Source organism: Lepidochelys olivacea (assembly GCF_965140295.1).
Source record: "Lepidochelys olivacea isolate rLepOli2 genome assembly, chromosome: 7".
In the NCBI taxonomy this organism is placed as follows: domain Eukaryota; kingdom Metazoa; phylum Chordata; order Testudines; family Cheloniidae; genus Lepidochelys; species Lepidochelys olivacea.
The window spans coordinates 62,492,769-62,505,647 of NC_140417.1; the positions used below are offsets into that span (position 1 = coordinate 62,492,769).

The window sequence follows — 12,879 nt, forward strand, 5'->3', positions numbered from 1 at the left end:
TGCTTTTTGGTCACAGAGTTTAGAACTGTAACAGCACTCAAACTCTTCATGATTTTTATATTTCAACAGACTATCAAAGCTTTACCTGTGTGAATTCTGTCTTAAATATATGAAAAGTAAAAACATTTTGCTAAGACACTCAAAGAAATGTGGTTGGTTTCACCCTCCAGCCAATGAAATCTACAGAAGAAATGATCTTTCAGTATTTGAGGTAGGTGTATTAAAATCCAGATTGTTTAAAAAAGAAAAACTTACATGTATCAGTTGATTATGTACCAGTTGAAGGCCAAAAGTAGAAAAAGATAAAAATGTATTAGAGTAGAACCTCAGAGTTACACCAGAGTTACAAACTGACCGGTTAACCAGACACCTCATTTGGAACCAGAAGTACACAATCAGGCAGCAGCAGAGACCCCCTTTCCCCCACCCCTAAAAAAAAGAGAAATACAGTAGAGTGTTAAATGTAAAATACTTTAAAAAAAAAAAAAAAGAGGGGGGAAGCAACATTTTTTCTTCTGCATAGTAAAGTTTCAAAGCTGTATTAAGTCAATGTTCAGCTGCAAACTTTTGAAAGAACAACCATAACTTTGAACTTTTGTTCAAAGTTACAAACGTTTCAGAGTTACGAACAACCTCCATTCCCGAAGTGTTCGTAACTCTGAAGTTCTACTGTAAATATTTTCCCACTAATATTCATATTGTACTCAAAAAATTAAGTCTCCTCTTTCACTTTTCCCCACCTTTTATATCCTGTGTACTCATAAGTTATGTAGAATTTAAGAGCTTTGTAGCCTTCTGGTGCAGCAGGCTTTTAGATGTATATTGAAACTATATCTTCCAACTACATGTTCTTTCACTTCTAGTCAGATGATAAGGGCACCCTTCTTTTCCCCTTTCTACCCATTACATAAGAACAGTCATACTGGATCAGATCAATGGTCCATCTAGCCCAGCATCCTGTCTCTTGACAGTGGCCAGTGCCAGATGCTTTGGGGGAATGAACAAATAGGACAATTTAGAGTGATTCATCCCTGGTCGTCCAGTCCCAACTTGTGACAGTCAGAGGTTTAGGGACACCCAGAGGATGGGATTGTGCCCCGACCATCTTGGCTATTAGCCACTGATGAACCTATTCTCCATGAATTTATCTAATTCTTTTTTGGACCCAGTTATGCCTTTGGCCTTCACAACATCCCATGTCAACGAGTTCCAGAGGTTGACTGTGTGTTGTTTGAAGAAATACTTCCTTATGTTAGTTTTAAACCTTGTGCCTATTAATTTCTTTGGGTGTCCGCTAGTTCTTGTGTTATGTGAAGAGGTAAATAACACTTCACTGTTCACTTTCTCCACACCATTCATGGTTCATGATTTTATAGACCTTTTATAGACATTCAGTTGTGACACAGTGATTATTTGGAGAAGGAAGAGAACAATGAGCAAGACTATTGGCTGTATAGGAAATGCAAAGGTAACATTTTCCTCACTTAAGTTTTCTGCATAGTTGATTTAGGACTCCAGGAGCACTAAATTTTGAAACTGAAGGTATTCCCCCTACAGAAAGCCTGAGAAATATCTCCTGAGGCATTCTGCTGGGGTGTGTTGGGTCCCAGGCTGAACCTGTTAGCTATCGGTATTACTTCCACAGCCTGATACAAGTCTGGTCAAGGTAAACTGCCTTTAATTTAGTTAGTTCAGAAATTACACCAAAGAGAATATAATTCTTCGGGACATTTTGGAGCTAATCTCTTAAAGACTTTTGACCACATTGCTCTGTTGTGAAAAGACCCTTGAGCTTAACTAATGAGTATTCTGTCTCATGGCTTCAAGTGTCATTGCTGCACCCAATTACCCTAACCTACTTATTCATATTTCTTAAGCACCAGTACCAGTACTACTAGCAGAAAAGACTTCCAGGTTCTTAGGACCATCTTAATTCTCTCAGAAGAATGGCACAAGTATTTCTGAGTAGCAATACTGAAAAGAAATTCTGAATTTTAAAAAACGCTTAAAATCAAAGTAGTGTGGATGTCACGGATGCCACTACCTAGCACTTTCATATTGTGTAAATATATTTGTTACCCCTGCAGGTATGCTTGTCTACTCCGTGTCTTGAAATATTGATGTGTAATCTGGTGGAGTCCCCATGCAACTGAACCAAACCTTAACACTTGTTCTAGTCAGTCACAGATTTCTTGTTCTTAACTAAAATAAAATTCTGAATTAAAACTGCACCGACCCCAGCCAATGGTGACCTGTGGGGAGGTGGGGGGAAAGTAACTCTCAAGGCCGGCAGCTGGGGAGATGAAGCGGCAAGGCCAGAACTGGAAGGGAAGAGGTGGGGCCAGAGCCGCTCCTCTTCTGGCCACGCTGCCTAGTGCAGCATGCAGTTGCTGCGCTCTCCCAGGCAGCCTCCAGCCATGCTGCCCACAGTCCAGGCCAGCAGCATGGCTGGAGGCTGCTTGGGAGAATGCATTAGTGGCTCCATACATGCTGGGGGACTGGAGCAGAGCGGAGGGTCTCTGGCTGGGGGTGGGGATGGGTCACGGGAGCGGGACGGGGAGGAGTCATGTGGGGAGGTCATGTGCCCTCCTTTAGCTGGTGCCCCCTTTGTGTCCCTCCTACTAGTCGCTCATTTCCCCCAGCCTAAGTGTTTTCTCCCAGATATTTCTGCTCCTATGGTTTTCCCATGTCATGGGTGAGCCACACCCTAGTTCTCTCATCCAGAGAGTTACTCCCACCTCCCTTAAACTTTCCCAGTGTATAAAAAGCCACACTTTTCCCAGTGAGTCACCAGTGAACATGATTAACGTGTTCCTCTCTAGTGGGTTCTTCTAACACCTGCTAACACGGAGTAGGGCAACAGGAAAATCTGCCACTATGTTAGTGTTATTCTGTGAGCTGCCATCAAAACTTATTTAGTCCTTCATTTTTCTTTTTTTGAAGCATTCTTAAGGTCTCTCAAAAAGAGCCCTGGAAGAGAGAATATTTTGTGGAAGGAAAATCTGGACTCATCAGATGGCCCTTTTTTCCTTCTGTACTTGAGACACTTGGAAAGGATTACTGAGACTCTTGAAGACTAACTTTTCCAGTTTGCTTGAAGTGTTGGCTAGAGCCGTTACTTCTAATTTTGATAGTTGCAGAAACTCAATGAGTTGATAGAAATTCTGCAGACTTCGAACAAGATACAGTGACTGAACACATTCATTCCCTGCGTGACAGGACAGAGAAGGGGATGGGCTCTTATTCTCCTTCTGTTTCTCCAGGGAGCAGAAAATGCCCCAGGGCATCTTATGTTTATGTATGCCTTCCCTCCATTGCAAAACTTTGACAGATCTAAGAGGAGACTTATTGTCATAATTTATTACTTCATTCTAGTCTAGCAAACATTGGTGTCTGAGATTGTAGTCCATTTTCCCCCACTGAAATGCTGAACAAGCTGGTCTTATCAGAAAGTTACGGAATGCCTTTCCATCTTCACATGAATGCTCTTTCACAAAATAGCGTATAGAATGTTTTAAAGGATTGGCTGTTTCTAGGATTTTTTTTTTAATATCAAGGAAATCTTCCATTGAAACAACATAACAATTGGACACTTCCTCTTTTAGGAGAGTTGAGAAGCAAACTCCAATATTCATTGCCAACATTTTTAGAGGAACTGCAATTTCTTTAGTTAACCATTACAAGTTTTTTAAAATCTAATTAAGGCCAACTTTATCATTTGTTTTTTTCACTTGCTTGCACGTGTGTAAAAAAAACAAAAAAATCCCCAGTTTCGTACAAGGGAGTCAGTTGCATGAGTGTGCTTAAAATACTTCTGAAATTATTAGGTACTATATGTGAGATTATACATAAGTATTTTATCAGTAATTCTTAACTCGTAAGTAATATTTTTTATCTTAAGATAACTTACAGATATTGTCTGATCCACCCCCAGATACCCACATACCCATATGAGGTTAGTGCTTACCCACTTTAGAGCAGGTAAAGCAGAGACTTATCCAACCTACACCAGAAACTGACTCTGGCAATGGATTATAATTTCTTCCTGGTGCTGTGCATAGACCAGAAGGCTCTCTGTGTAAATAAAATACAGATGGTCCTATCATCAAAGAACTCTAGTTGCAAGTAATCATTTCCCTGAAGAAGAATCTTGGGGAAAGACTCTGCTGCTTACATTGATTTTGCTCTTCATTTCAGGGAGAAACTGATTGTGATCAAAGAAATTTGCACTTGTGCCTAGCCTGTCTGCAACCATCAGTATCACAGCTTGATACTTTATACTTATAACAGACATAGACTAATTATGGTACTTAGCTTGAAAATTTACTTCTCTTGCTCAGTAGCATCTTCACTCCAGCGTAGAATTTTTATCTTCTCTAATTATATCTAAAATACTGCAGTGTATAATACCAAACGGACATCCCATTTGCTGGCCCTACTCAGGGAGTCGGAATAAAGCAGTTCAATCTGTACTACTTTTGGAGGGCAGCCCCTTCAATAATGATCTAGAGCTTAAGATAGCTTTAATAATGTTTGCATTATCTGCTATTCATATCTGTAGGATTATAGGGCAATAAGTGAAAGGGATGTAACCAAGTCTAACTGGACCAATTATCAGATCAATTTACCTTGATTGTTTGATAAATCCAGATCTTCTGAAGATTCTTGCTATGCAAACAATTAGCACTAATAGAGAATTTCTATTCTGAAATTAACGTTTTTTTCCTTTCAGGTTTTCTTAACGGATACTGTAAGTACAAGATACCATTTTATGCTAAAATGGTGGTGTTGTAAGAAATAATGGTTGTGTGGGGAAAAAAATGTATCTGTGTGATTTTTTTTTTTCTTTTAGGTTGATGGAAACGTGAGCAAAATTTATTGCCAAAATCTTTGCTTGTTAGCCAAGCTTTTTCTGGACCACAAAACATTGTATTATGATGTTGAGCCATTCCTTTTCTATGTTCTTACAAAAAATGATGAAAAAGGCTGTCACTTAGTTGGATATTTCTCTAAGGTAAAGCAATATCTCTATATGCTTTTTAATATTAACAATTCATAATTTTTCCACTGTTAAAAATTATGCTTCTTATTCAAGTATTTTTGCATATGTAATTTCAATAGATAATGAAGACAATTTTTTAAAATTTGAAATCCCACCTGCAAGTCTCATAAAATTGTTCACTGTCTGATAACCAATAACAATATCTTTATCCATCCCAAAAAGACTTACATTAACTGAGAAAAGTTCTATGTGTATTCAGTAGAGCTGTCAATTAATTGCAGTTAACTCATGCTGTTAACTCAAAAAAATTAATCACGATTAAAAAAATTAATCGCAGTTTTAATCACACTGTTAAACAATAGAATACCAATTGAAATTTATTCAATATTTTTGGATGTTTTCTACATTTTTAAATATATTGATTTCAATTACAACGCAGTATACAAAGTTGACAGTGCTCACTTTATATTATTTTTTATTACAAATATTTGCACTGTAAAAATGGCAAACAATAGAAATAGTATTTTTCAGTTCACTTCATGCAAGTACTGTTGTGCAATCTCTTTATCGTGTAAGTGCAAGTTAGAAATGTAGATTTTTTGTTGCATAACTGTACTCAAAAACAAAATAATGTAAAATTTTAGAGCTTACAAGTCCACTCAGTCCTACTTCTTGTTCAGCCAATTGCTAAGACAAAAAAGTTTGTTTACATTTATGAGAGATAATGCTGGCAGCTTCTTATTTACAATGTCACCTGAAAGTGAGAACAGGCGTTCGCATGGCAGTTTTGTAGCTGGGATTGCAAGGTATTTACGTGCCAGTTATGTTAAACATTTGTATGCCTCTTTGTGCTTCAGCCACCATTCCAGAGGACATACTTCTATGCTGATGATGCTCATTTAAAAAAAAAAAAAAGCATTCATTAAATTTGTGACTGAACTTCTTGGGGGAGAATTGTATGTCTCCTGCTCTGTTTTACCCGCATTTCATGTTATAGCAGTCTCAGATTATGACCCAGCACATGTTGTTCATTTAAGAACACTTTCACTGCAGATTTGACAAAACACAAAGAAGGTACCAACGTGAAATTTCTAAAGCTAGTTACATCACTCAACCCAAGGTTTAAGAATCTGAAGTGCCTTCCAAAATCTGAGACGGACGAGGTATAGAGCATGCTTTCAGAAGCCTTAAAAGAGCAACACTCCAATGTGGAAACTGCAGAACCTGAACCACCAAAAAAGAAAATCAACCTTTCTGCTGGTGGCATTTGACTCAGATGATGAAAATGAATATGTGTTGGTCCGTACTGCTTTGGATGGTTATCAAGCCCAACCCGTTATCAGCATGGATATATCTCCTCTGGAATGGTGGTTGAAGTATGAAGGGACATCGAATTTTTAGTGCATCTGGCACATAAATATCTTGCAACACTGGCTATAACAGTGCCATGCGAACGCCTGTTCTCACTTTCAGGTGATATTGTAAACAAGAAGCGGGCAGCATTATCTCCTGCAAATGTAAAGAAACTTGTTTGTCTGAGCAATTAGCTGAACAAGAAGTAGGGCTGAGTGGACTTCTAGGCTCTAAAGTTTTACATTGTTTTGTTTTTGAATGCAGTTTTTTCGTACATAATTCTACATTTGTAAGTTCAACTTTCATGATAAAGAGATTGCACTACAGTAACTGTATTAGGTGAATTGAAAAATACTGTTTCTTTTTTACAGTGCAAATATTTGTAATCAAAAATAAATATAAAGTGAGCACTGTACACTTTGTATTGTGTTGTAATTGAAATCAGTATATCTGAAAATGTAGAAAATATCCAAAACTATTTAAATAAATGGTATTCTTTTATTATTTAACAGTGCAATTAATTGCGATTCATTTTTTTAATCACTTGACAGCCTTAGTATTCAGTTAAATCTGTTTTTACTGTTTATCTGGTGATTTATAATTGTTCAATTTGACATGAAATCTTTTTCTATATAATTCACTTAGTTACAGATTCTGCATAGATATACTATGCCTGACTTTCAGCAGTTTTATTTGTACAAAATGGGTTATTTGTATTGTATTTACAGATGTATTTTGGTAAAACTTACTATTTACACATGTAACAAATGACCATTTCTGTTAATCTTTGGTCACTTGTGTGCATAAATACCTGAATTTTTTTTTGCAGTTTTTAATTGCACATTAAACTTTTGAAAATCAAGCCCTAAGTTACTAATTTTCATAGTCAATGCCTTTGGCTCGTGGTGATCCTTTGAATTTTAAAACAACAATCCCAATTATTGCTAAGAGGGAATTTCTCTTTATTGCCTTGACAGAGGCTATAGTAAAATTAATTGCAAGGTAAAAGTAGAATTTCCTGGAATAGGAGAGCCAATATTTGTTTCTGTCAACTTTCAAATAAGAGGTTTAGTGTATCAGTGGCTTCCAAACTAACATGTCATACAATCATTTTTATCTTTGGAAATTGGGTGATTTTTCTCATTTTCCTTTAGCTTTCTCTTAATAACAAAAAATGATCTGAAAGAATTTTTTTTTAAAAGAGATCTGTTGAAAGTGATAAAGTTGGAGTAGCAGCATAGTCTACCGAGGTGTTTTTGGACTGATACGTTTGTCTTCAAAAATAAGGCTTGAAGAGAATCTAAGGCATGGTGTGCACCTAAAACATAGGTCGACCTAGCTACATTGCTCAGGGCAAAATTGAAAAATGTCATGTCCTGTGCAATGCAGTTAAGCCGACCTAAGCCCCACTGTAGACACCACTAGCTTGACAGAAGTCTTTAATTTAGTTAGCACGTCTCAAGGGGGATGGATTTACGACAGCAATGGAAGAATCCCAGTCTAGCATTTTTAGTGTAGACGTTCCCTAAGTAACCGTGAGATTGACAGACATAATTTGCACTGCCTCAGACCCTAGAATTTCATATGTCTTTGATCTATTTCCTTGTAGGCCTATTCATCAATCATAGTTTAGATGATTCTAAGTATGTGGATTACAGATAAAATAGTACTGCCACTTCTCAGATTGGCACATACCTTCTAGTACATTCATTGTCTGAGGCATTATTCTAAACTTTATTAGGTATAAGGACCTGCTGGAGATGCAAAAACATTCAAAATGAAGACTGGAATTTGTTCCTCTCCCTCCCCCCACCCCCAAAAAATTGTTTTGGCCCTCTTCTTCTCAACAGCTCACCCAGTCTCTTATCTTTGTCATGTCCCTGGCACCAGTTCAGGAAAGCACTGAAACATGTACTTGAATCCCACTGACTTCAATAGGACTTAGCACATGCTGGAGTGCTCTCCTGAACTGGGGCCCTTTCTTTTCAGTCTTCTGTACCTAGTATTCTTTTGTGGACAAAAATTCCCCTGAATCCTTTGCAGTGGGCACAGTAATATTTCAAAGTACATATTATGGCAGTCAGTTCAAGGGGTTTTGGACCACACTAGAGACTAAGCAGTACTGTCAGTATAAATCTGCACAGGAGCTGGGATACTTTTATGAAATGTGGCAAAGAGGCAATCAAATTTCGTAAGTGAAGGAGTATGATTTGAAACTGGCCTATTGCTACTTGTGACAGTGACAATTCCCATACTATTCTGGCATCTCCTTACATGTGTTACCCTGAGTAGCTTCCTATCAGGTCTATGCTTGCTGCAGCTTTCTGTTGAATATGTCACCCTGGATTTCAGTGGTCTGATTTAGGTCTTTGATGCTGTTAGCTTTATTTTTAAAAGTTACTTATTTTTAATTGCAGTACTCCTAAATACAGGAAGAGGCCTGTCTCAGGACTGTTCTTTTGTGGATTTTGGCATTTTTGGATACTCCTGCAAAAACATTACTGCCCCTACATTGCATCCAAATTTTAAAAAACAAAAATCCTTCAGACTATATTACAAGGGCTGCTTCCTAGTTTAGTTTCTGTGCCTGCTTTCCCCTTTGTCTTGGGCAGTCAGTGTAATCTTTGCTTCTATTATGTTCTTAGTCATGTGATTTTTGTCTTGCCTGAAATGCTGAGATCTGATGGCCCAAGCATTTTTCTTTCACTTTGTAATCAGAGGAGAATGTATTTGTCTGTGAAAAAACTGTATCACTTGAGTTACACTGTCGTACCAGCATTAAAAGTATTTGCTAAAAGGTAGAAGATGAAATGTAGGTGAAAGGCAGTAAGTTATTTAACATGGCAATTGCTGCAAACCTAACTTGCTCTCTTTGGTGAGTGTGTGTATATTATTTCCCCTTGTATATATCTGACAGAATAATCAGTATCACATGAAAAGACTTCCCCCCCCCATTTTGCACTTAACCGTCATATATTGTTTATGCAAGTCCTTGGGATTTTGTTTAATTTCTATAGTGCTGACTAGTTAAATAGAAAAAAGAAATTATTTAGAGGGTGTATTTGATTGATACTTTCCCCCTTATAATTAATGAATACCTTAGACTTATTCTGCTTTGGTATTGACCAGATACGTCTTTTCACCTTTCTGGAATATTTTACAAGGACAGTGGCAGGTGCAGGGAATTGGCCACTTCAGCAGTGCTTTGACATACTTGATCTGTTTCTCCTTCCCTCAGGAAAAGCTTTGCCAGCAGAAGTACAATGTCTCCTGCATAATGATCATGCCCCAATATCAAAGGCAAGGATTTGGAAGGTTTCTCATTGATTTCAGTAAGTGAAGTGCTTTATTTACATTCATGAGCCACAGAGCTGATGGTTGTTATGGGAAACAGTAACATATAAAACTTTATTTAACCTGCTTTGTTGTTTTTATCAATAGATAATGGGATTTCTATTTATATTTATATAGGGCAGAAAAGCTCCCTGAAGTGAAAAACTTACTGCTGCTCTGTTATTGTACTCCAGGAAATTGAGAATAGATCTCTCTGCAGTAATATTAGCTCACAAAGCTATTACACTGAATGAATGTCTAAATTACATTCCATTTTGCACTGCTCATTAGTACAAAAAGAGGCAATTATTTGTGATTAAAGCTAAAGAAGGTGTTAGTCCAAGGCATTCTCCACTTTCTACATTTTTTTTAACTTGTAACATATTTTTAGCAGAACAATTCTTATGAAAAGAACATAATTCAATTTTTCTTTTTAAAAAAAAAGTGGGGGAGAAGGAAAGAGGAATTTCATTACCTAGCTTCTCCAGTGAAAACTCTGCTCTTCGTAGCAAATATATAAACTGGCATTCATGGTTGTATCCTTGTTTGCTGCTTTATTATGCAAATCTGTACATCTGTCCTGTTTGAAAAGTCTAAGGATAATTTGTTTAAACGTACCCATGTATCACCAAAAAACCCTCAATTTGAAATTACAATAAAATTCAAAACAAAATTCTGTAGGTAAATGTTTCAGTTAAATGCCTTCTGTGCTTTTGAACCTGACTTTGTAATGTCATTTAGAGAGAGGATAGAGAAGTCAGGTTAGCATATGTGGGGAAATGGGAAATTGAGATTTCACTATGATTTTAAAGCATTGTAAGAGTACACGGCTCCATAGGCAGCTAAGATAATAGGTAGAGCCCCTTGGTGTAGCATCAAATTTGGAGAGGTAGGTTGGGCCAAACCTGGGTGGCAGTGCAACCCCGTGTGCCGCAATGCCCAGAGCGGGGAGCTGGGCCCAGCCCTGAAGGAGAAGAGCTGCCGCTGCAGTGTGAGTGCAGGGCTGACTCATTCTACAGCACCCTCCTCCTTCCCCCAGAGCCTCCCACCCCAAGGGCAGGACCCAACCCTGTCTTACAATGGGCTTCCCATGAGAAAACAAACTTCCCAAAAAATAAAATGAAGAATTTATAAATAAAAAAATGTACAGGGTTCTAGTAATATGGTTCCTGCCTCAAAGGGGCATGCAAGTGGATTAACATGCAAATAAAACACATTTATGGTATAACAGCAGGACTAAGACAATAGCTTATGACTATAGAGTTTTGATACTCTCGGTCTTGCAACATTCTACGCAGCATGACCACACTGCCTTTAAAGAACATTAGGATTAATAAAAATACTGTGTCTATAGTGCCTTTCATCCAATAGCTTTACAAACAATTAAGCTTCACAACACCCCAGTGAGATAGATATGGATCACTTCATCCACCATTGTAAGGCAGCCACCAGTGGAGTGGAACACAACAGCTGTCTAACTGTGCGGTTAGATTACACAACATTTTGGGGCAGGAAGTGAAGAATACCATATACTGTTAGAACAGCAGGGGGAATTTAGGAGGATAGTTACTTGAGTTTGAAATTGGCTCAGGCATGAGGATTAACACCTCTACTCTGATGAAAAGGGATGCTGAACTCTTAATGAACACAAGTGGTCAGAACCTCAGTTTTGTGCCTTATCTGAAAGACAGCACGTTCAGTAAAACACCCACACCCTCGAATAACACCTAGATTTTTGATTTAGTACTGATACAAAGGGCAGAGTGACCCCTACTGAATTGCCAACACCACTTTAAAACTTAGATGTTCCTTGGCACTCTGTTAGGTGAGCTTTGACATGGCCCAGCCGTGCTTAGCTTGGTGAGATCCAGCTGGATCACAGCACAAGGGAGTATTTTCTCATTTAATTCAGTCCAGGAGGGAGTGACAGGCACAAGAACTCAATGCACTATGCTTCTTACTGGATCTGTCTTCCACCCGCCTCCTCCCCCATCCCTTTTACTTTCCTGCATTTGTTAATCTGAAGGTACCAGTGGGGCTTTGGAGGTAGCCCTGCTTAAGTTTGTGTTCAAATTCTCTTTTTGTAAAGAGCCTGCAGTACATCAGAGCCCTGGAATTTTTCTCATTCTCAGAGATGATTTAGGTATGACTTTACTATGGAAATAGCCCAGGCTCTGACCCTGGTCTTGCCCTTATCCCTCATCTTCCCCCGTCCACACAAACAACCCTCTCACCTGAGTTAGGTGGTAGCTTCTACCCAGGTGAACAAGCACAGCTGGGCATCTGAGTTAGAATTCAGGTTCCACTTTCACTCAGGTTGGTAACTGCCACCCACTCTCCAGTGAGATTGCAGGCTAAATCGCTCTAGTGCTGGTAGCCCTCTAATGCCTTCCCACAATTGTCATCTCCCTCCATTTTCAGTTTTGCTTACTTGCCACATATTCTAGGAATAAGGGTTTTAATGATCATATACTCAGAGGAGAAACATACAACTAGCCAGAGTGGAGTGGCCCAATTAACATTCTGCTGAGTAGGGTAAAATTAACCCTCACCTTCCTGGTATATCAACACAAAACGACAGTCAAATATGCTCAGATAAATTGGTTAGTCTCTAAGGTGCCACAAGTCCTCCTGTTCTTTTTGCGGATACAGACTAACACGGCTGCTACTCTGAAACCAGTCAAAGTACAGAATACTAAAAGAAGCACTTACCTGAAACATCGGTCTGCAGAATGTTTCATTCTAATGTGCTTTTTGCAAAGTGGTTATAAGTTTGACATAGTGATTAATACTAAAATGTCTTAATTTACCACATTCTCACATCGTAGCATTTCCCTCTCCTTGAAACAGGAAATAATTGTTGTATCTCAGATTCTGTGAAGTGATAATTGATAATATCTGTTGACTTCATAAAGACAACCAGCAGAGTTTTTAGCCTAAAATAATCAAAATCGAGCTCACTGAATCATGCTGTTGAGAAACAGCTGCACCGCTTTGTAGTTTAGAGATATATCAGATACTTATCTCAAAACAATGAGCAGATTATTGCTTACAAACAGCAGAAATGCCTCTTTTTCATGGCTCATGATTATCATTTTATAAAAATTAACATTGCACATATAACTTTCTGTCTGTTTATATTTGCCCAGGCTTCTGTTGAGGTGACCCTTTTTTTTGTTAAACTTTCTAAG

The 12,879-nt window shown here is 38.2% G+C and overlaps 1 protein-coding gene across 5 annotated transcripts in view; it reads left to right on the forward strand.

Annotated features, from left to right (window-relative positions):
- The window catches only part of KAT6B (lysine acetyltransferase 6B), a 190,619-nt gene that overhangs the window by 136,000 nt on the left and 41,740 nt on the right, over positions 1-12,879 (forward strand). For all 5 annotated transcript variants that reach the window (XM_084634100.1, XM_084634099.1, XM_084634098.1 and 2 more), the window contains exons 10-12: positions 70-211; positions 4,853-5,014; positions 9,594-9,687. In XM_084634100.1, coding sequence (XP_084490226.1) covers positions 70-211; positions 4,853-5,014; positions 9,594-9,687 — 398 coding nt within the window. The remainder of the gene's footprint in view (positions 1-69; positions 212-4,852; positions 5,015-9,593; positions 9,688-12,879) is intronic.